Below are 20677 nucleotides of genomic sequence, written 5' to 3'. Positions count from 1 at the left end.
AACAGGCAGGACAGTCTCGAGAGTTTCTGATGTGATCGATGAAAGAGCCCCGACACTTTTACAAATTTATCACAGCAATCAAGAACAAAATATATGATCACCTTCAAATATAGGCAGGCAATTGTGTTGTTGAACCACTTCTAATTATGCCACATTCTTGAATTTAGTAACGATTTTACTATACTGCAAGGGACTGAATATATTTTGTATGTAATTAAAGAGAATTTACTGTATTATATGAAATGTCCTAGTTCAGTTGAACATGAAGAATAACACTTTTTACATACATGTTACCATCACTAATCAGGGCTCTGAAATATAAATAAGATGAAATTCACAAAATGTTTGACTTACTCAGGAAACAGAAGTCAAGGCAGTTGAGTAATCAACCTGACTCAAGCGTTTTCACAGTATGTCGATATGTAAATTGCATGGTCAGCGATTTTGTGCTTTGTGAAATGTGTGCTTCCTTACATCCGTTCTTGTGGGTCATCTTGTGAAAGAGTCGCATCTCTTCTGTTTAGAACTTAGATTGCGAATGAACAATAAAATGAAAGCACAGCGCTGTTTACCATCAGTGGTGCGATCATGACCCAGGTGGCAGGTGGTTTTTATTCCAGACACACATTGTCACATTGTCCTGTAATAAAATGAAGTAAGGAAAACATTTACCAACTTCAGTTTTCTCTGGCTAAATTAATCATTTACGAAGATGGGTGTTTCTCACTCCGCCCACTGACTTATCTTGAATTTCTGCTGAACTGGCTACAAATCATACATGGGTTATAGTTAGTGTGCATACCATGTATTTTTAGATAGTGAAATCACAGAAAGTCAGTAGGTTAGTTTATACTCTCCAAGAGCAATTCAAACATAATTCCTCTACAGACAGAGGTAAGTTTTATTTTCTTTGTGCATTTATGGTGTTTACGGTCTAAATATGGTTTTCACTGCCAGCATTGTGCCACAACAATATGCATATGTTTTAATCCTGGAAAACCACCATGCTGTCAGTTTTATTCACTAACAATTATTGGAGGCTCCTTTCTGAGTATTTTATACAAGTTTTGTCATTGGAAGATTTTTCTGCTCAATTTTTCTTTATCTTTGTGGATCTGTAGAACGCATGTTCTACTTTTATCTTATTTTGTTTATTTTGGGTAGACTTCAGCTCATGCAGATGCAAAGATGACTGTCGAGTACCGTGCCTCCACAGTGACAAAAATGGACATTGAAGACAGCAAAATTGGCTACAAGCAGTTTTTCGGTGATGGCAGCAGACTCCCCTATTCAGGTAATACCATAACATACATACATACAGTATTTATATGGGGTTTTTAGCATTGTTTTCCAATTTCCACTAAGGTTGCAGCAGGTTGTTGTTTTTTTTTTTGTTTGTTTTAAATTTGGAATCAAGCTCTATTAATAACATAATTGACAAAATCTGACTAGGGCAAAATTAAGGTGTATGAGCCAGCAAATCACAGGTTTAAGCAAACTGTCATCTGCCTGTTTTAACATCTTAAAAAGCTTCAGCAGCCCCACAACCCTTAACAAGAGAAGCAGTAGTGGTGTTAAACTTTTTATGACCTTTAATGTGAATTGGCACTATATAAATAAAATAAATTAAAAGTTGAATTGAATTATTTAGTGTTGTTAATAAGAAGAGAAGAGAAATCAGATTCCTCTTCTGCTGCATGTATGCGCATATTTTGAGTATTGGCACAGTGACGGCTGGTATTGGCTCCAGCATCCCTGCAACCGTAAACAGCATGAATTAGATCACTTTGTCCATTTTAAGCCTCTGTGTCTAATTTGCTTGTTGTCTCTCAGTTATTATGATGAAGAACAGTCCTTACCGAGTCGCTACAATCATCCTTGGGTTCCTGTGTGTTCTCCTGGTGCTTGGTATTATTGGGCAGGCCATCCACTGTAAGTCTATCTTTTAGTTTTCTCTGTAAAATATTCATGTTTTAGAAAGTGTCTGGTAAAATCATGTATTCACAACATATTATTTTTTTCTCTCTGGTAGACCAGAAATTAGAGAACGTCTATAAGAACAATTTAACAACCATCAATAAAGACAAGGAGAACTTACAGGAGAAACTGGAGACACAGCAAAAAGAGAATCGTCAACTCGAAGCAAAGCGTGATGAATTAGAGCAAAGTAAAACTTCCTTATCCAAACGAATTCTACAGTTACAGACAAACAACAATTTACTGACCACTGAAGCAAGCCAACTTAAACAAAAACAAAGCCAGTTGCAGTCCAGTAAAGATGCTTTAGACAATGAGATAAAGACGCTAAAAGAGAGCAGAGCCTCGCTGCAATATAATCTCAATGCCTCTTCAAGAGCCCAAGAATTGTTACAGAAACATGTTGATGAAGCGGTCAAAACCAAAAAGGACTTCCAGGTCAGATATAACTCAGCGATATATGAGAGGGACAATTTACAGAACAAATTCAACAACGTAACCAGATCAAAACAACAGCTTCAGTTGAGTTACAATGACTTGATTAAGAGGGTAGAACATTTGCAGGACAGATACAATTTCACTTCCAGCGAGAAAGGCAAGCTAGAAAACGCTCACCAAAACCTGACCATAGCAAAAGATACGCTGCAATCCAATTACAATGTACTTGTGAATGCAACAGATGAGTTGCGGGGTGCTTACGCATCCTTGATCCACGACAAAAACGACCTTGAAAAGACTTGTAAAAACGTGACTGCGGAGAGAAATCTGCTGAGGGTGAAGAATGACAACCTGACTACTGAGAGAGACCAGCTGCAGGTGGAGATTGATAGACTGCATGCAACAATTGAAGGTAAGCAGAAGGTAAAAAATAGTTAATTAAGCCTGTGTAATGTAGCAGCCTATGCCCTCGTCTGGAGAAATGCATGTCCCCTTTATCCAATAAGGTATTCTGGAAACCGCTAAGTGCTCTCGTAGCCGTGCCATCTGAGGAAGCATATTTCCAAACCTCTTTATTCAGAGAAACCCACCAAACATTACTTTGTCAAATGTATTCTAACTTAGTTCTTGTAAATCTCTTTGTCTTGGTGTTTAGTTAGTGTTCAATGAAGCTTTTGCATGTACAGATAAGCGGTGCCCCAATGGCTGGAGCAAGCACGAGTACAGCTGCTACTTCACTTCGGTTGAAAAGAAAACCTGGAGCAAGAGCAGAGAACACTGTCAAAGCATGGGAGCCGATCTAGCAATCATAAAAACCCAAGAGGAAATGGTATGTTTGTTTCTGTGCACTGTCTGCATGAGTGTGTCGGCAGATAAACTTGTAGCTACGGTAAAGTTCCCTTAATCAGCCAGTTGAAACCATTCTGTGAAAGCTACATGTGAAAAGGTCACACAGTCCCCTTTACACAAGCCCTGTATTATTTGTATTGTTTTTGGGGGACGGGGGTTGGTTGGGAGGAAGTATCAGCAGCCTGATACTACACAAATAGAAATATTCATATTTGATTAAGTGTCCATTGTGTGCAAAGTGTTGCTCGTGGTGATGAATCAGTGATGATCATCTCACTTTGCAGACACACTGAGCATCTGTGTATCTGAACGGTCAGTTACAACGATTGTCCCATATTGCACTTAATTTCACCAGGTTTCATCAGATACATGACTTCAAAGAAATGCTATATGTAACTAATATGAATATGGGCAACAATGTTCTAATATAATCTGATTTATTTGAAGTCATATCTGTGGTTTAGCTCTGTTTTTCATCTCTACCAATCTTGAGGAAATCGACCGATTCTTAAAGCAAAACTTCATTTTCACCATTCATCCATTATCTGCTACTGCTTACCCTTTTTAGGGTTGCAGGGGGCTGGTGCATATCCCAGCTGTTACTGGGTGAGAGGCGGGCTACACCCTGAACAGGTCTCCTGTCTATCTCTGGGACAACACATAAAGACATACAGATAGAAAATTGTATTGAATTCGAAGAATGTTGGTTTTAACATCCGTATCGATGTTGTTCACCATACAATTCATTTAGATGCCTTTCCCCTTATAGGAATTTGTCAATGGCTTGTATAGCGCTGATAAAGAAGTCTGGATTGGACTGACCGACGAAGGAGTTGAAGGGCATTGGAGATGGGTGGACGGGACACTACTGAACAAAACGTAATAAACATAAAATCAAACCTTTATATATTTCAAATTAAAATCAAGTGTTGACACGATTAGCCCAAGGATTGAGCCGGATGTATTCTCATTCTGGATGTATCTCATTGCCCTGCAGGTTCTGGGCTAAAGGTCAACCCAACAGCTATGATGGCAGGAACCAGGACTGTGTGGAGTTTTGGCACCGTGCGACTTCTAGAGGTGAATGGAACGATGAGAACTGTAATGTGGAACAGAACTGGATGTGTGAGAAGTAGTTTCCCCCTACTTGTAGTCCTTGATGCTATGACAAATCATTGCTGATTTATTCATATAAATATACATTGGCTCAGGAACTATGCACCTGTAAGTTGCTTGTTTCACAGGAGACTGAGATGTTCATAGACATCTGTTTATGTGCAAATAATTACTCTCAGGGTAATAACTACCATCATTTCTGCCTCTGTAAATTGAACAATGATTTACTTGATCAACATTAATACAACTTTTAAATAAGAATAATGATTGTTTTCAGTTTACAAATGAAGATCAAAACACTTTATGCTACTGTGAATAGTTATTTCGGTGACTAATCGTTCGTATTTCCTTAGAGTTGTGATCATTAATTGTTATTTTACAGATCATGGCTGGGTTTTATTTTAGCAATTATTTTACCAACTTGGACTTATATTCTAAATATGCATGTGTATTCATACTATTCTAAATAAATAAATATATTTTAAATAAAATAATTTGCTCACGTTAGCTTTATTCATATACAGTATATACACACAAATCAATGAATTTATTGCAGCAGTGTTCCAGCACTGCTCCAAAACTTAATGTTGAAACAAAACTAACTGAAATTCTTTAAGTGGTTAGAAGGATGAGTCTCAAAACCTTTTAGAACAAATAACTATTGCAAGAACGTTTGACAACACCTAACAATATGTTTTTTAAGCATATTTCTAGTAAAAGAAAATTCTAAAAGGGTTAATTATTGTAGCTTTAACGTACTTGAAAGTTCAAATCTGTTTGCTTAGTAATGCTAACACTATTTTGTCATGAGGATACATCATGCTCTGGTTCCTCTTTGTTTCGAGATGTCTAGTCATTTATTCTGGATTCTGAAATATTTGGCCTTAATATTATCACAAATGGCTCAATGAGCTGATCAGATGATAGAATCTTTCAGGTCAATGTCACTTTTTAGGTCCGTTTGGAAAATCAAATTTTGTTACAAGCACTATTCATGATGAATACATTGTGCACGTTTATCAATAATGCTGCAAATATTAGTTGAGATTAGTAGGTTAATTAACAGATTTAACAAGCAACTTATAAAACAGCTTCCATTGACCGTTATGTCTAAAAATGATTCTTTTATAATTGCAGCTCACCTTAAATGGCTGTAGATGCAAAATAAGAAATTATACTTTCTATATTTGCAAATGTAGTAAGAGTACAGGTTTCCTATGAATGGTTTACAATACAAATAAGAGGTCTCTCGACTGCTTCAACAGGCATCAAATCTTACTAAAACCAAACAGTAACTTCTGTAGCTCTGTTTGTAAGAACAGTTTGAATGGAAAAAAAAAATCGCATGATGATGATATAATCAGGGTCATCTGAAAGGTCAAACATTTGTTGGCTTGAAGGGGTTTGGAGGAAGTAATATAATGTTTTTGTCTTTATCAGAAAATACCAACTCTTTTTAAGTCAATAATTTTCTGTTCTGTTTAGCAGAAAAGCATTTTATACAGTTCATTAAATTAAATATGTCATATTAAAATCATAAATGGAGCTATTTGTTTTAGCTATCATTACTTCTTACCTCCTACACGTGTCTGTGGCTCCTCAGTACTTGAGCCCCATCTGCTGTGCTCTATTTGTGGCAATTATCCTGGGGATTAGATGCAAGCTGCAGATGCTAGTGTTAGAAAGGGGAAATATTTTATTTATAACCCATATTTGTATGGCACTTACAAACATAAACAACATAAACGTGCACAAATACAACCCTTAGATCATAACAAAATTTGAATTTAGAAAAAGCACAGCTGTTTAAGTCCAAACAAATTAATTTTTTTTAAAGAGATGGTATTTAAATGGACAATTAATTATTTTTTCCATTATTTTGTAAATTTATACAATAATTTATTGCAGTCATCATCAGACTCTTACATTAACAGGTAAAAGGACTCATGGTTAACATCTTAGCATCAGAGCCCCTACATCATTTTACAATGTAGCATTAATTTCTAGTTTAGGATGTCAGATTGAGAACATAGCCTGGTCTCTGGCATTATGATGCAGCAGGGGGCGCTGTTTCCTGGCCTGTCTCGTCAGCTTGCTCTCTGTGTCATTTTTGTTGATGCAAGCCCTGGCCTTAAAAAAGTGCAACAGACTTCTTTGCTTGATAAAAACCACCAAATCAACAGGGAGGGAAGCCTTGAATCTAAAGCAGACATTTATTATGACCAAAAAAAAAAAGCCAGTGGCTTCTAGGAGCGCTTACCTGTGGCTGCCATCCATCATTCAGTGAAAGTAATGACTCCCAGTCTCTGTTTATGTTATAAATACACAGCTGTAGACTTTGTCTGAGCTGTGGCATAGCAGGTAATGTAATTTGTCTATTAACTGAATAATGGTTCATCCCGTCCTCCCCCTCTCCAAAGTAAGACCCATTGAGGTCTAAATTGCTTTAATGATAAGGGACAAGGCCTTGCGTGGTAACATGCCGTGAGGTGACTAAAAGGTTAATGTAAAGCATTCTGGATAAAGGTACCATATTATGTAAATGCCACGCAGTCTATTTACTTTTCAGCCTCAATCAGTGTCCTGAACTTAAGTGAATAAATGGGTAATTTATTCCTTAGTTGTTACCTACTAAAAGGCAACTTTTTCTTCTCTCAAAGAGAAGACGCTGTCTTCTTCTTCTTCTCTCTCTCTCTCTCTCTCCTGTTCTCTCTGTCTGTCTATCTGAAGCCTCTACTACCCCACCCACTCAAACAGGTAGGTGGTGAGTTGTCAGTTTGGTCTTAGTGCTGTGTAGGAGAAGATCTTTGTACAACCACACTGCTCAGCCTCACATACTTTTAATGCATTTCAACATATGAACAGTGTTATCCCACATAAACATCTGGTTTCTGTCATGTGTCAGACATTTATACTTTAATTGTTTTTGTTATGGGACTTTGCCATTTATTTAATTAGATTTGTGTTTATATTTTGTTAATTTGTATGGATTGTAATGTCTTTGCAAATATTGATTGCATGTGTAATATGGTTTTGTTTTGAAGTCACAGTTGCATTAAACATTTCTACTTATTTTTCCTTCTGTCCCTGATCAACACCTATGATGACACCTACGACAATCATCTGTGACCTAAAAAGTAGAACGGCCCATAGTCAGCTGAAATGTGGCTAAAGGTGCATAGTCCATAAACCCCAAACCTAAGCAAATCCACCAACCTTTGCTGGTCTCGAGCTGGCTCACCTTTAGTTAGTCAAAGCCAGAAACAACCTAGTGCTCTGATAACCAGCCTGAACTGTCTGTTGTTCAGCTGGCTACCCAGGAAGAGTCCTAAAAGTAAAGAAAAGCAATGAAAAGACCAACTTGATAAGTTGTTTTTGTAGGTAAATCTGTGTAAATCAGAGAGTAAATGAGCAGAAAATGTTAAAGGTTCCAAGAAGGAATCCTGGCTGTTCATTCGCAGTTTTACTCAGTGTTTAACACAGTTTAATGAATAGGCTGCACCTGTGGGGCTCTGTGCTGGATATGTGTAAAATATAGCCTAATCTTTTTTTTATTTTTCCAGAGAAATAAAATAAATTGGTGTGAAGTCTCTTTTCTTTAACTGTGGTAGATTCATATTTCTGATTAAATACTAAATCGGTTTGAATCTGTGTCTGTTCACATAATGGACAAACCAAATATAAGGTGTCGCATTACCGTAATTCACATGGTAAATCATGTAGATTCTGGTATGTTTTGCGAGAAGATGATCGTCACAGATGTTGATGTTACAAAAAAGCCAGATTGAAGCAGCAAGAGCTAACTTGTGTGGAGCAAACAACATGACGTTTAAGTTAGCTTTTCATGCTAATGTTAGGTTTGTAAGGGGCCCCTGCGCTTCTTGGTTTGAACCATGCATTCAGGTTTCTCATCATTTATAATTAAGTTGACTCGTACTGTCTCAGTGGGATTTACGTGTAACATACAGTAGCTGCCAGAAATGTTTATATGGGTGTCATTCAGCAGTGTTGTAGTCAAGACCACCTTAACCGAGACCAAGACCTTAGTATATCTCAAACCAAGACCAAGACTGAGGCAGGCAAGACTAAGTCAAGAAGTCGACACATACTATATAGTACATAATATATTATATTATAGACAGTAACAAAGGGCCCAGCATCAGGGGGCCCCGGTGCGGCAGTTGGGGAGTAAAGTACAGTGTGCGAATCCAGGGAAGTTAGATGGGATAAGAAAAGCAGTCACATACCACAAGGGGAGACATATTAGACATGTTAGAACAAGAATTAATGCAGCAACAAGAGTTTCCAACCTCATCCAACTTCCCTGGACTCACTCTGTTACTTTCAAGTGGCACTGCTCTTTAAAAACACTCACACTTACACACACAGATACAGTGATTTCAAACTGACCGCTGACAGTGTACATTACTGTATAATTAATGTGTTGTTATCATACTTTTGTGACATTTTCAAGTAGTGAGAGAAGAATGATTCGACTAGTTTTCATATAAACAATTTGTTCTCACACTTTGATCAAAATCTGTCACATACTGCCTGCCCTCCTGGTGTGCTGGTAATCAGCAGAGATTTGGAAGAAAATATGTTTAGTCACAACATTAATACTACCTGGTGGTTTCAATATGAAAATTATATATGTTTAAAAAAAAAACATTATGAAATGCTGATGTATCATTATTATTATTACTTGTAACCTTTGACACTTAGAGCAGAGGCAGCGGAGTTTCTGATGTCATAAACAAAGTCAACTGCTTTCATTAGTCTATTGAAACCAGTTTTTTCCACAACTTATCACCTGCACATTTTGTAATGATCTCAATATGGTTTATGTTTTTTACAGCTTCAGACATCAAACCCTTTTCCAAATCACAGATTTTGTCACAATGAAATTGTCCTGTAGAGATGATGCTGTTCTTTTAATCCTTTAGACTTTTAGGTGGATGCCCACACACACACCAGTGGAATAAAATATTGCTCTGTAATTGTGGGAATATTTGCAGCCACTACCCTACAATTAGTTTATGGACCAGTCTGGTGGCATCTTGCTGCTACCCCTCTAAACTTGATTTGAGGATGGATTTACAGTCAATTTACACAGTGTATTGTTTAGCACACATACATTCCTATGATTTCATGTAGTAATTAATAATAACTGCACTTGTTTTCTTCACAGCGATAAAGATTATATGATCTGTGACATTTGCCATCAGCCTACAGCTGTGAAGATCTGCCTGACCTGTAACAGTTCCTGCTGTGAGCGTGATGTCAGGCAGCATTACACAGTGAAAGCCCTGCACACACTCCAAGATGTGTGTGATGAAGTTGAGGATAAACACTGTCTGCACCAAAGCCTTTAATCTTCATCTGCAGGACTGATCTGCATGATCTGCAGCATTCGTGTACAGAGAATCACAGAGGACATGATATCATTCTGCAGAGGGCACAGCGTGCTGCAAGTCAGGTGACAATCTCAAAATGTGTAAACTGTGGACAATCCTGTCATGCAGTTTGTGCCTTAATTATATTCTATTACAGATGACTGGTGGTGGACAACACCAGGACTCTGGACTCTGTGATAAAAGTGAATAAAGACATCAGTGATACAGACAAGTGGGTTCAAACAACAGTAATGTGCAGCAATAAAATAAAAAAAAAAATCTGTCTTTTATGACACACCATGGGAGAACAAAAGAAAGAAAACGTTTTGTCTTATTTCTGAATTTCTCTTGATTTAGTTCCCAGCATATTTCACCATTTCCCTAACCAGTAGCTGAAAATACAGACGTCTAATAAACTGACAAACTAGTTTTCAGGCTAGTGTGTAATGACTCATCATTTGATTCCTACAGTGATGATTAGACATCAATTTTTAATATTTTTGGTTATGTTTGTACTGTATGTTGGGTATTAGGTGTAGAATGAGGTATGAGATGTGTGGTGGTTTCAAGTGCTGCCTTGTGCTTGACAGTGGTGCCCTCTCCTGGTAAAACCCAATCAGTGGAACATGTCTGTGGTTCTGAGCTTTGGTTGGTCAAAGGGACTGGAGCGGCTTCAGAGTGAACCAGAGCTCCTCTAAGTAGGGTTCTACAGTTATCAGAGATTTCCATAAAACTGAAATAAACAAAATTAAGCGTGTGGGCACAGAAAATAATGATGACAAGTGGATCTGTTTTCACAGGTAAAATTAGAAATACAAACATCTTTAACATGACTTTCTCTGCAGTATGCTCACTTTTTAATAAACAACAACAACAACAACAAAGTTTTTATGCCAAGTCACTACTTTCTCGTAGTGCCGCCCCCTCATTTAGAGGCCACTGCTCAGTGATTAAAATGGACCAAAGGAGACAAGTCCAAGGAAACAGTTTCTAGAAATAAACCTCAGGCCTAAACAGCCATCAGAAGACGGTTACATCGTGGTCATAAAGGGATGGACATAGTCAGCAACAAAACTCAGATATTGGTATTAAGGGGCTCAAAGTGTGCCAAGAAAATTTCCTCTACACCATTACAACACCAATAGCAGCCTGAAACATTGATACAAGGCTGGATGAATCCATGCTTTCATGTTTTTTTACTACAAATTCTGCCCCTGCCATCTGAATGTTGGTGCACAAATTGAGACTCATTAGAGCAGGCAACATTTTTCCAATCTTCTATTGTCCTGATAGGTGATTTTTAAAAAGTACAAGGGAAGAGGTGATCTGATGAATTTGGTTACCTCTGTATGTGAGGTTGTATAAGAGATTAAGCTTTATGTGAGAAAAAGGCATGAAACAGGGAAGCTGATAGTAAGCTGAGGTTTAAATTTAATCAACTTAATGGAATCCAGTGCCGAGAAAGATATGATTCACATTTTTTTTACAATGCATTTTTTAAAGATTTTACCTAGTTTACAAATAAAACCTTAAACATGCATAAACATGTACTTTGGGACCATAAGTCAACGCCTGAATTCTGTATCAAAAACATAAAACCTTAAAATGTATCTGTAAGAATTTGGTTTGTCTGCTAAAGAGTATGTTAAAAATAGCTGATGTATTATGAATTATCATGGGGTAGTACATTAAAGGTTTTTATATGATCTGATATATTTGCTTATTTATTAACAAAGCACTTACTTTTGCTGTCTATGCTGCAGTAATATCACATGTCAAAGCATTAATTTAGGTTCGAACTGAAAGTTTTACATGTGGTGTTTTTGAAATTCTGATAATATAATCTGTACATCTTCAGATGTACTTCAGACTCACGTGTAGTGTCATATACTGCATATATATATATAAAGGGGCAGTTCACCAAATCACAAACAAAAATTATTACCTTTGTATCCCCTGCTTGAGTTACATTTTTGTCGCTATGCTATGTGCTATGCTATCTTTCTATTTAAATACCTTTTTAAATATCCTATACTGAACCCGAACCTATGGTTGTAGGTAAGGTTAACTTGTTGACTATGTTACTTATATAATATTTTAAATGGTGTACATATATACAGTGCATGCTGGTTATTGATTCTTTGCTGCTGAGTCATCATTCTATTATCTCTCATTACATGTTACATTTATACAAAAGTAACACACTGAAGGGATTCTCTTATACTTGACACATTATAGAGGTAAGTGAAAAAAGAATTACAAACATATAGTCGTCTTTGTACATCAAAAAGAATTACAACAACATTAACAGTGTGCAGTCTGGTCCGAGGTTTAGTGCATGAGATTCAGTAAAGTTTCAGCGAGACATCATCCGCACAAATTCTGTGAGGAGAAAAAACAAATGCTGTTAAAGAATAATATAATACCTTTTTTACGAAGACACTTATTCCTTCTTTTTCTTCCTGTAAAATATTAATAAACTCACCTTCAAAGTCCACCTGTCCGTCTCCATTGAGGTCTACGTCTTGCAGGATCTCATCGATCTCTCTGTGGTTGAGCTGCTCCCCCATTAGCTTCTTCATGGCTTCCCTCAGCTCCCCAAGGCTGATCTGACCATCACCATCAGAGTCAAACTGGAATCCCGTGTGAATGGGGTCAAGAGAATTAAAATGGCAGTGAAAGAGGGGAAGGAGAATATTGAGGAGGCACAAGAGGATATTACATAGATGTTCTGTTAAAACAGCACAGACCTCTTTGAAGGCATCTCTCAACTCCTTGACTCCAATCATGTCTGCGGTCTCAGCGAGCATCTTAGGACCCATCAGATCCACAAAGTCCTCAAAATCCACTCTGCCGCCACCTAGATGGCAGAAAAATAGGTATGCACATTAAAAATGATTTAATGTTTCTTTACTGAGCAGGCTAATAGGTGGATGATTATAGTGTAGAAAAGGATATGTGACCACACATTGACCCCGTATCAGTAAAAGCCCTGTCTCTAATGGTGATACTCACAGATCTGCTGGCTGAGTTCTATCAGTTCCATCTCTGTCGGCATGTATCCCATAGTCCTCATGCACTCACCAAGGTCCTTACAGCTGATAAAACCATCCCTGTCTTTGTCAAACTCCCTGAAGGCCTCACGCAGCTCTGCAGGGAAGACGATGGAAGATGGAAAGAGTGAAAATGGGAAATAAAGCTGCTCTAGATCATCAGTTAAATTCCTCATGTTTAGAATAACAAGAGCACAGGCAAATTACTGTATAAGTTTTTTTTTCATTTTAAGTCATATTTTTGTTTAGGCTTGATCTAATCTACTGTATGGGATTAAGCCTGTTTTATTTATCCGCAATATTTTGCATTATTGCTTGATTTTACGTATTCCAAATCTGGATTACCTATTACCGAGACCTGAGTGCTGTATTTTGTTCTCTCGTGTTTACAAGCGTGAATCACAATAAAGAATCCATGAATCCTTAAATCCTGTTCATTTTAGTGGCCCGAATTCAGATGCATGTTGGTGTGGAGGTGGTGATAGTTACCACTGGAAAGAGCCAAAGAAATTCTAAACATAGTGACTTTAACAAAATAATTTAAAAATATTAAAGTAAAATGGTGACTTAGTTAAAATGTAATTGTTTATTAAAGCCGAGCAGTTCTTATCTGTGCGCCGCTCCCAAAAGCTTGATTTAAACTTTGTAAATCTGCATCTGCAAATCTTTGCTGTACAGTAGGTCTCACGTAGGTTGTGCAGAGCTGTGGACCCAACGCACCATAGCTAATGTGCACCTCCCCTGAAATGTAACTACACGTCATGCCGATGCACAATGCAGCAACTGTGATTGGTTCATTGCTTCCTTCTGCCTAATTGGTTCAGTAGTTGTACGAAACATCTCCTCCCATGTCTGCTCGCTTTCTGGCCTTGCAGTTATTATGATTTCATGCAGGACCATAAATCTTTATTTGTCATATATGTGTTATTGTAAGTCAACACTGACTAATTTCAGTGGATAAAATCCGTCAGGTTTCCATTGCAACTTTTAAACCAAATTTCCATTTGCTACTATTGAGTAAACATTAGAATTAACGTCATCGAGATGCACAGCTGGGCCATTACATCCTCACAGAGGAAGGCGTCAAAAAGTTATAAGTGGTAGCAGTACACAAACTCAAGGCTCAAGTCGAAATACAACGGGTTCCATAAAAGAGTATTTGTGCAAAAGCTCTAAAATGTACTTTGATGCACTAATACAATAGTTCACTATGGAACTGGTTTCTCTTGGCCCGCAGATGTTACATTAAACAGTGCTCATGCTACTCTAGCTCTGGCTTGTTGAACTTGTGAAAAATGTCCATCATGGGCTTAAGGCAGTAATCTATAGGTGCAAAACACAACAATGTTTCTGAATACAGAAGAAGTAAAGAGAAATCACAGCATGTCCAAAAACACATTAAAACAAAAGAAACAACATTTCATAAAACACTATAGTAAAAGAGGAAACCTTCTCAACCATATTGTGATAATGTACTGCAGTAGGATAGTATGTTGCATGTTACCCACATGCAGGGTACGGTTTGTTTTTGTTTTTTTGTAACCAGTCAAAAGCGTTTGGCCATGATCGGTGTATAACATTGGTAAAGTTCTTATTACATTTAACAAAAACATTTATAATCGAAATACTGTAGACGGTTGTACCTGATTTATTTCAATCAATCAATGTCTCTAAAATGTTACTGTGTCTAGTGTACAATCCAAGTACTTTGTTCATTTTACCAAATGTCACATTATGTTCCTGTGAATGTGGAGTGTGGAAGTGTGAGCCAGACCTGAGAAATATAAATGATGGCATAGTGGAAGAATAATCTCCTGCTTTGAAAAATAATCCTTCGTTTTGATCTTACACAGTTCACATTGCTTACATTCAAAGAGAGGACAGTTTTGAAAGGCTTTTTAAATGCTCAACACAAGGTTTTTACTGTGAGACAGAAGGTTTGAAAGAAGACAGTTCAGGAAAAACTACAGAGGAACAACTGAGGGAGCGGAACATGAAATGGGGATTTGGATTAAGCCTTTGATATCTCTGTACCTTCCATTTCCTCGGGTCGTAGATCTCTGTGCTGCAGTGGCGTGGAAAGAAGACAGGACAGACATACAGAGAAATTGATAGCCAGTCGAGCAGGTTGGACACCTTTCAGTCCCTCTTTATGTGCCTAATCTATTTCAACATATCCTGGAAACATCTCAATGCCAGTGCTTCCTTTAAAATGATTGGTTCCCTGTTTTATTATTACTATTATATGATTTTTAGGTTTTTGAGCTTGACTGACCCCAGTAACCTTTTTAGTCAAATTGCTGCACAATCTTATTGCTAGTCTTGCCAGTGCAGAAGCTTTGGAAGTCTGCTGAGCATATGTTCCAAAACAAGGATTTGAAATATATTATTAAAAAAAAACTCCATTTATATTCTCATAACCTTTTCAAACACACAGAAATAAGGCCCACACATCTGTACACACGCACACACACACCACAAAGCTGATTAGATTGTTTGTATGTTGATAATATTGTGAGCAAGGACAAGGGCTTAATGTGTGACGAGATCTAAGATTGATCTGCACTTTGCGAAATGATGAAATGAACAACTTTTATGTCAAAAAACATTAAACCAAAGTGAGACTTTAGATATGGCCACACACATTATAGCCAGTTTATAGTGGATGTGGAATTAGCTTTCAGAGTGTGCCGGCATTGATCAGAGGTGATGCCAGGATAAATTTGTTCGCGACGTGTTTGGCGAAGCTGTGACATCAGCAGCAGGAATAATACAGGCTGGGATTAGAGGATGCAGGGAAGAGACAGTGGCACGGAGATTACAGCTGTAAATTGTATTACAAATCACGAAGGCTTATCGGTTTTTCATTTCCCTATCGGCTGCTGATTTATTTATTTTTTTATCTGAATCCGTACTGGAGCCTGACTGTACTTGATTAAACAAGCATTAACTCACCTGCACAGCCTGGATCTGAGGCATGCACTCATGTACTGTACCGTTTTGGAGGATTGTCAATTTTGCAAAAAATTCACAACCGCCAAATTGAGCTGTGTTAAGCCACGCTGAGCCATAGAGGCAGCAAATATTATTCTGCATCTTTTCCAGTCAACGTGTAACACTCGTCACTATAGAAAACATTCAACCATCCATTTTCAGGAATAAAATATGTTGGTAGTACAGTTTGCTCTGCAAAAGCTCAAAGTAATTCTATCATGTAGCAAAGGTTTGATGTCACCAACACCCAAGGAAAAAGATGTAACTGCTAGACTCCATGACACTGTATTCCTAAAGGAGCATATATGTTATTTATTATAATTATATTATTTATTATTTTAGTTTGCCATTTAAAGAACAAGGGTGATAATGACGGATTAATACCCAGTAAAAGTTGTCAGTCCTACCTTATCAACCTTATAGACTCATCTATTTCCTCTTTTGCGGTATCACATTTCTTTCTTTGATCCATAAGTCAAAGTGAGACCAGAAGGTTGTGCAGTCAGACATGATGTTGTTAGGTTATTGGACACATTTTAGAAAGACTAAGCTACGCTGGCAGCTCTCTCTCTCTAAGACTATACCATAGACTAAGTGTATACATAGCTGCACTGCACAGAATGATGCTTCGGTTTAAATCTTAAAGTGTGTTCATTTTACTGTGTGTGTGTGTATGTATCTCCTATGTGGACATTTTCTAAAAAGTATTGTATTATACAAGAGAGTATCATATTGTCCAAACCAATGTCAATCACCATAACCCTATGGGAGATAATGGTCATGTGTTGGTCATCATACAACATTTTCAGATGTATTTTTTTTCACTCGAGTTTGATCTTTGTGTTGATGTTACACATCCATGTTTGTTAGTGACATACATGTTGTGTCGGTTCACACATCTTTGAGGTACCGTACTAAACTGGTGGGCATGCACGGATTTACCTGCAATCCAGCCACATGTTGCACATTTATACTGAGCTGTGACTTGCCAACACTTAATAATAAGGGAATGGGACATAGTCCAGCACAAACACCACACAGATGAAACTAAATGTATATATTTAGTTTCAATATATATATTTAGTTTCATATTTCATATAAATTTATATTTACTTTCATCTGTGTGTGTTCGTGCTGGACTATTTCTTGTCCTTGTGTGGTGACTTTCTGGAGTCTTGCTTCCAATCCCTAGACCATAGTGAAGACACCAGGAAATTAATATGCACTGTCTAGAGCCAAAGCCAGTGTAGCTGCTTCCTACACTGCTAAATTTAACTAATGTGGTTCTGGCTGGAGCATATAGACAATAGACAATGTGTAACAAGTACAAGTGTAATTTCTCTTAACTGTTAAAGCTCATAAGAAAAACGAATAAAACATTGAGCTTACCTTTGAAAATTAGAATCACATGCATTTACATTTATAAGGCCAACTATAAGATACAGGAAAAAATATAGTTATAGCTCAAGGTCTTCTACAGAAGCCCAGTGACGTTATGTAATTACATGAACATCCTAATGGCTCTTTTCAATTGTCGCTGCTGGCTGGACGGTCATAAAATTATCCTGGTATTGATCCTGCCATTTCTAACCTCGCTACATATGACATTGATCTGTGGTTTTTGTGATGTCTGCAGCCGTATTAGAAGGTTGAATTTATGATCTTAATTGCGATCTGGAAAAACTGTGAAGCCGGTTACAGAACAATCTGTTATACTGCCAATTATTTTAGTTTTATAACACAGTACTGCTATATGCAAAATACGCATAATTCTTTCCTTTCTTCTTCTGATGGGGTTTGATGGTTAAAACTTGATGAGGGAGGAGGGGAAGGCTGTAATGATGTCACACCAAACTGATGGATGACCTTAGTCTCACCTTCTTCCAGACAGTCAGGGCTCTATGAAAATGGATGATTGAGATATGAGAGCTTGTGTCTTTATAATTCTATATGATGTGTGTGTGTGTGTGTGTGTGTGTGTTTGTGTGTGAAGGTGATACATACAAGCTGGCTCTGAGCGAAACCCTGTCTGAGGAAGATACAAGCAGGCCCCACTATGTTGTGCAGCATGTTGCAGTTCTTAACCAGAGCACACAGTGGTTCATCAAACTCCCGCTCGCTCCCTCCTTCATCCTCTTCCTCTGTGTCCACCTCACATGCACCACCCAGGGCCCCCAGCATGGCGGCAGCCAATGGGGCATCACTTCCTTCTACAGGTGACACCCCCTAATCACCACCGGATTAGGAAACAGTCATGACTTCAATTTTACTGACCGCAATGAAACTGGCTGAGTCACACATACACGTAATGCTACTGTGGCAGTTATAGGACAAGTTATGGCCAAAATATTGATTTTATTCACATATTTTATTAGAAACAAAATCCAATCAAGTGTATCTGTGAAAAAGTCACAAAGATATATTTACACAGATTATTCATCATTCATCTTTATAGATATGGACTTCCACAAACAGATCACCATAAAGAGCTAAAGGCAACTGAATGAGTCCTTACCTTCTTCCTCTTACTGTTCTTTTTAGAAGCCTTGTTGATGTTTCCCATCACCCTGCTCACTTCTCCTGTCTCCCCCCTCCCTCTCCTCCTTGTTTGTCCTCCCACTTCTTCCCTGCTTCTTTTCCTCTTTCTCTCCTGCTCCACTCAAATGTCACATAAAAGTCCAAAATCCATTCTACATCCAATGCATCCCAAGGGCCCTTCACACCCACCAAGTTGAGGGTAAATGTTTCCACTTGCACCGCTACTACTAGAAGCAACTCCCCTCAGAGCACATGCCTAAGTCCAAGATCCTATTGGTCCAGTGAGCCGCAAGGTAGGCATATGATATTCTGTCAAATCCTAACCTCTTCTAAGTTGCTTGAGGCTGTCATGATGAGCTTTGAGATGTGTGGTGTGTGATATTATAGAGTAGCAGCAAGCTGCTGGAGATTGATGGGGTGGGATGGGAGAGTTGGGTCATATCTGGGCTGAAACAACCTGCTGCTGCCAAACTCTGGCTCTGATTGCACGACTCGACCATTTTCTCTCTCAATCTCTCTCTCACACACAAATGCACACTTTTCCCCCCCGTGTTTATCTGTCTCCCCCTCTCACCATAAGTGATCCTTTGAATTTGGACCAACTTAATCTAATCCATCCCACCCACCTTCCTCTCTCTGGCCCTCAAACATTGTGCGTATGGTCTCGAAATGACTAGTCTGGCAGAACAGTGTGTGTGTGTGTGTGTGTGTGTGTGTGTGTGTGTGTGTGAGAGAGAGAGAGAGAGAGAGAGAGAAAAAGGGGGAGGGGATTGTAGAATTATTGATGTGGAGTTGGCTGCCAGTATAATCCCTTGCATTTTAGATTAGAGAGAAAGAGTTATGTTGACAGGCCATGGGAGTACAGGGTTGAATCGGGAGAAATGGACGAAGAATATTTATGGTTCTCACCTCTTTTAAAGCACAAAAAGAGAGAAACAGTAGCACAAATAGAAAGACACAAGTCAAGGAAGTACTTTTCTAGAGGTGTATGTTGGAGGAAAGTGTGTTTCTGTCCACCACAGTCTGCTGGCCCTTACTGATAACATGACAAAAAAATCTACATTTAATAATTAATGTTGTGTTTGACAGGGGTTAACATTGGAAAATGTATAGCACGATGTTGTGTAAGACAGTGTTGTATAGCACAACGTTAAAACCACCACGTGGATTTAATGCTGTGGATAATTGGGCTCACAGATTATTTGAAGGGGATTTTCCAAAAAACCTGCCTCACTGAATCACCTCTCTTCTCAATTTTAAACCCACTACTCACCCGTCCACATCTCAGGCATGATTGCCTGTAGTTACCCACCACGAAAATGCAAAAAAATAAACCCAAATATTTGACTGCTTTCCACTTCAGTCAATTCTTTCTCTCTGCACATCAATCCTTTTTTAAAAAAAATCTGGTTATTACAAAACTGCCAGGCTAAATATTGAAGTGAATCTAAATTGATCCACATGTTTACTCAAATAATTCTACCAGTTATAACTTAATGCGTAGCTAAATTTTGACTAAGCCCAGATCAAGTCCTTTCAGCGCAGCATTTGTAGTTATTAAGTGTGTGTTAATGAATATGTATGCATACACACTCATAAACAACACTACACAGCTTTCTATAGTCCCTTCCAAAAGTATTGGTGCAGAAAAGGATAATTAATTTCATGCTTTTCAGCAGGTGAAATTTATTTTATTTTTTTTATTTAAAGTCTAAAACCTTCCACTTTTCCCCCTTAAGAGGTCTTAAAATAGCTGTGTTTCTTATCTTGCTGCATAATTAGTTATTTATGCATTGGTCTTTGTAACTTATGCAACTTCTGAACAGTTGTATTAGCTGATCATGCATTGTTAGGTTTAGGGGGATGTTTTTTTTTTTTTTAATGTAACTACATTTTATTATACACTAATTTTAGGAGTGTGTATAAAAGGTAAAGTAAAACATTTTAATTACAAAAGACCAAAAGTTTGCATCTTCCTTAATAAATTAAAGATTAATTTTAATTTCTGATGAAACAGCAATTTACTATGTGAACATCTCACCAGCAGAGCGCAGCAAAACTCAATTTGTTTTCGGAGTGAAGATGAGTTTGGGCCAAACTGTGATAATCGTAAACCACCACTAGATGCCAGCATAATGTCTCATTATAACATTTTAAATGTTTGTGTATTTTTTCGAGCCATCCATCACTGTGGAATAGTGAGGTAGTAAAAGATGAAAAACCTGACGTCAAGCCCCGTTGGCCCAGTCCCTGAATCTCCAGCTCCACAGGCACGATTCTCTTCTTGACTCTTCAACTACTTTGTGAAACGGAAAA

At 37.9% G+C, this 20677-nt stretch overlaps 2 protein-coding genes across 2 annotated transcripts; one reads left to right on the top strand and one right to left on the bottom strand.

Moving 5' to 3' along the window:
- The first annotated feature begins 569 nt into the window (after positions 1-569).
- Positions 570-4874, top strand: LOC137124252 (C-type lectin domain family 4 member M-like). Its single transcript, XM_067499046.1, has 7 exons — positions 570-894; positions 1165-1294; positions 1834-1932; positions 2033-2827; positions 3102-3244; positions 4034-4143; positions 4262-4874. Exons 2-7 carry the CDS (start codon positions 1189-1191, stop codon positions 4398-4400), a joined length of 1392 nt encoding a protein of 463 aa, XP_067355147.1. The 5' UTR covers positions 570-894; positions 1165-1188; the 3' UTR covers positions 4401-4874.
- A 5306-nt stretch (positions 4875-10180) lies between these two features.
- Positions 10181-20110, bottom strand: cabp2a (calcium binding protein 2a). Its single transcript, XM_067498216.1, has 7 exons — positions 18339-20110; positions 17828-18049; positions 14864-14894; positions 12792-12926; positions 12527-12636; positions 12262-12409; positions 10181-12158 (listed from the first exon to the last, which is right to left on the bottom strand). Exons 1-7 carry the CDS (start codon positions 18384-18386, stop codon positions 12133-12135), a joined length of 720 nt encoding a protein of 239 aa, XP_067354317.1. The 5' UTR covers positions 18387-20110; the 3' UTR covers positions 10181-12132.
- Between the last annotated feature and the right edge of the window lie 567 nt (positions 20111-20677).

The sequence above is a fragment of the Channa argus genome, chromosome 3 (assembly GCF_033026475.1).
Source record: "Channa argus isolate prfri chromosome 3, Channa argus male v1.0, whole genome shotgun sequence".
Taxonomy (NCBI): domain Eukaryota; kingdom Metazoa; phylum Chordata; class Actinopteri; order Anabantiformes; family Channidae; genus Channa; species Channa argus.
This window is presented reverse-complemented; position numbering and strand designations above follow the sequence as displayed.

Coding starts and splice junctions, on each gene's coding strand:
- cabp2a (XM_067498216.1), bottom strand. CDS start 18,386: ATGGGAAACATCAACAAGGCTTCTAAAAAGAACAGTAAGAGGAAGAAG. Junction 14,895..17,827: donor GTTTCGCTCAGAGCCAGCTT/GTATGTATCACC, acceptor ACGCCACTGCAG/CACAGAGATCTACGACCCGA. Junction 12,410..12,526: donor TGAGAGATGCCTTCAAAGAG/GTCTGTGCTGTT, acceptor ACGGGATTCCAG/TTTGACTCTGATGGTGATGG.
- LOC137124252 (XM_067499046.1), top strand. CDS start 1,189: ATGACTGTCGAGTACCGTGCCTCCACAGTGACAAAAATGGACATTGAA. Junction 1,933..2,032: donor TATTGGGCAGGCCATCCACT/GTAAGTCTATCT, acceptor TCTCTCTGGTAG/ACCAGAAATTAGAGAACGTC. Junction 3,245..4,033: donor TAAAAACCCAAGAGGAAATG/GTATGTTTGTTT, acceptor TTCCCCTTATAG/GAATTTGTCAATGGCTTGTA.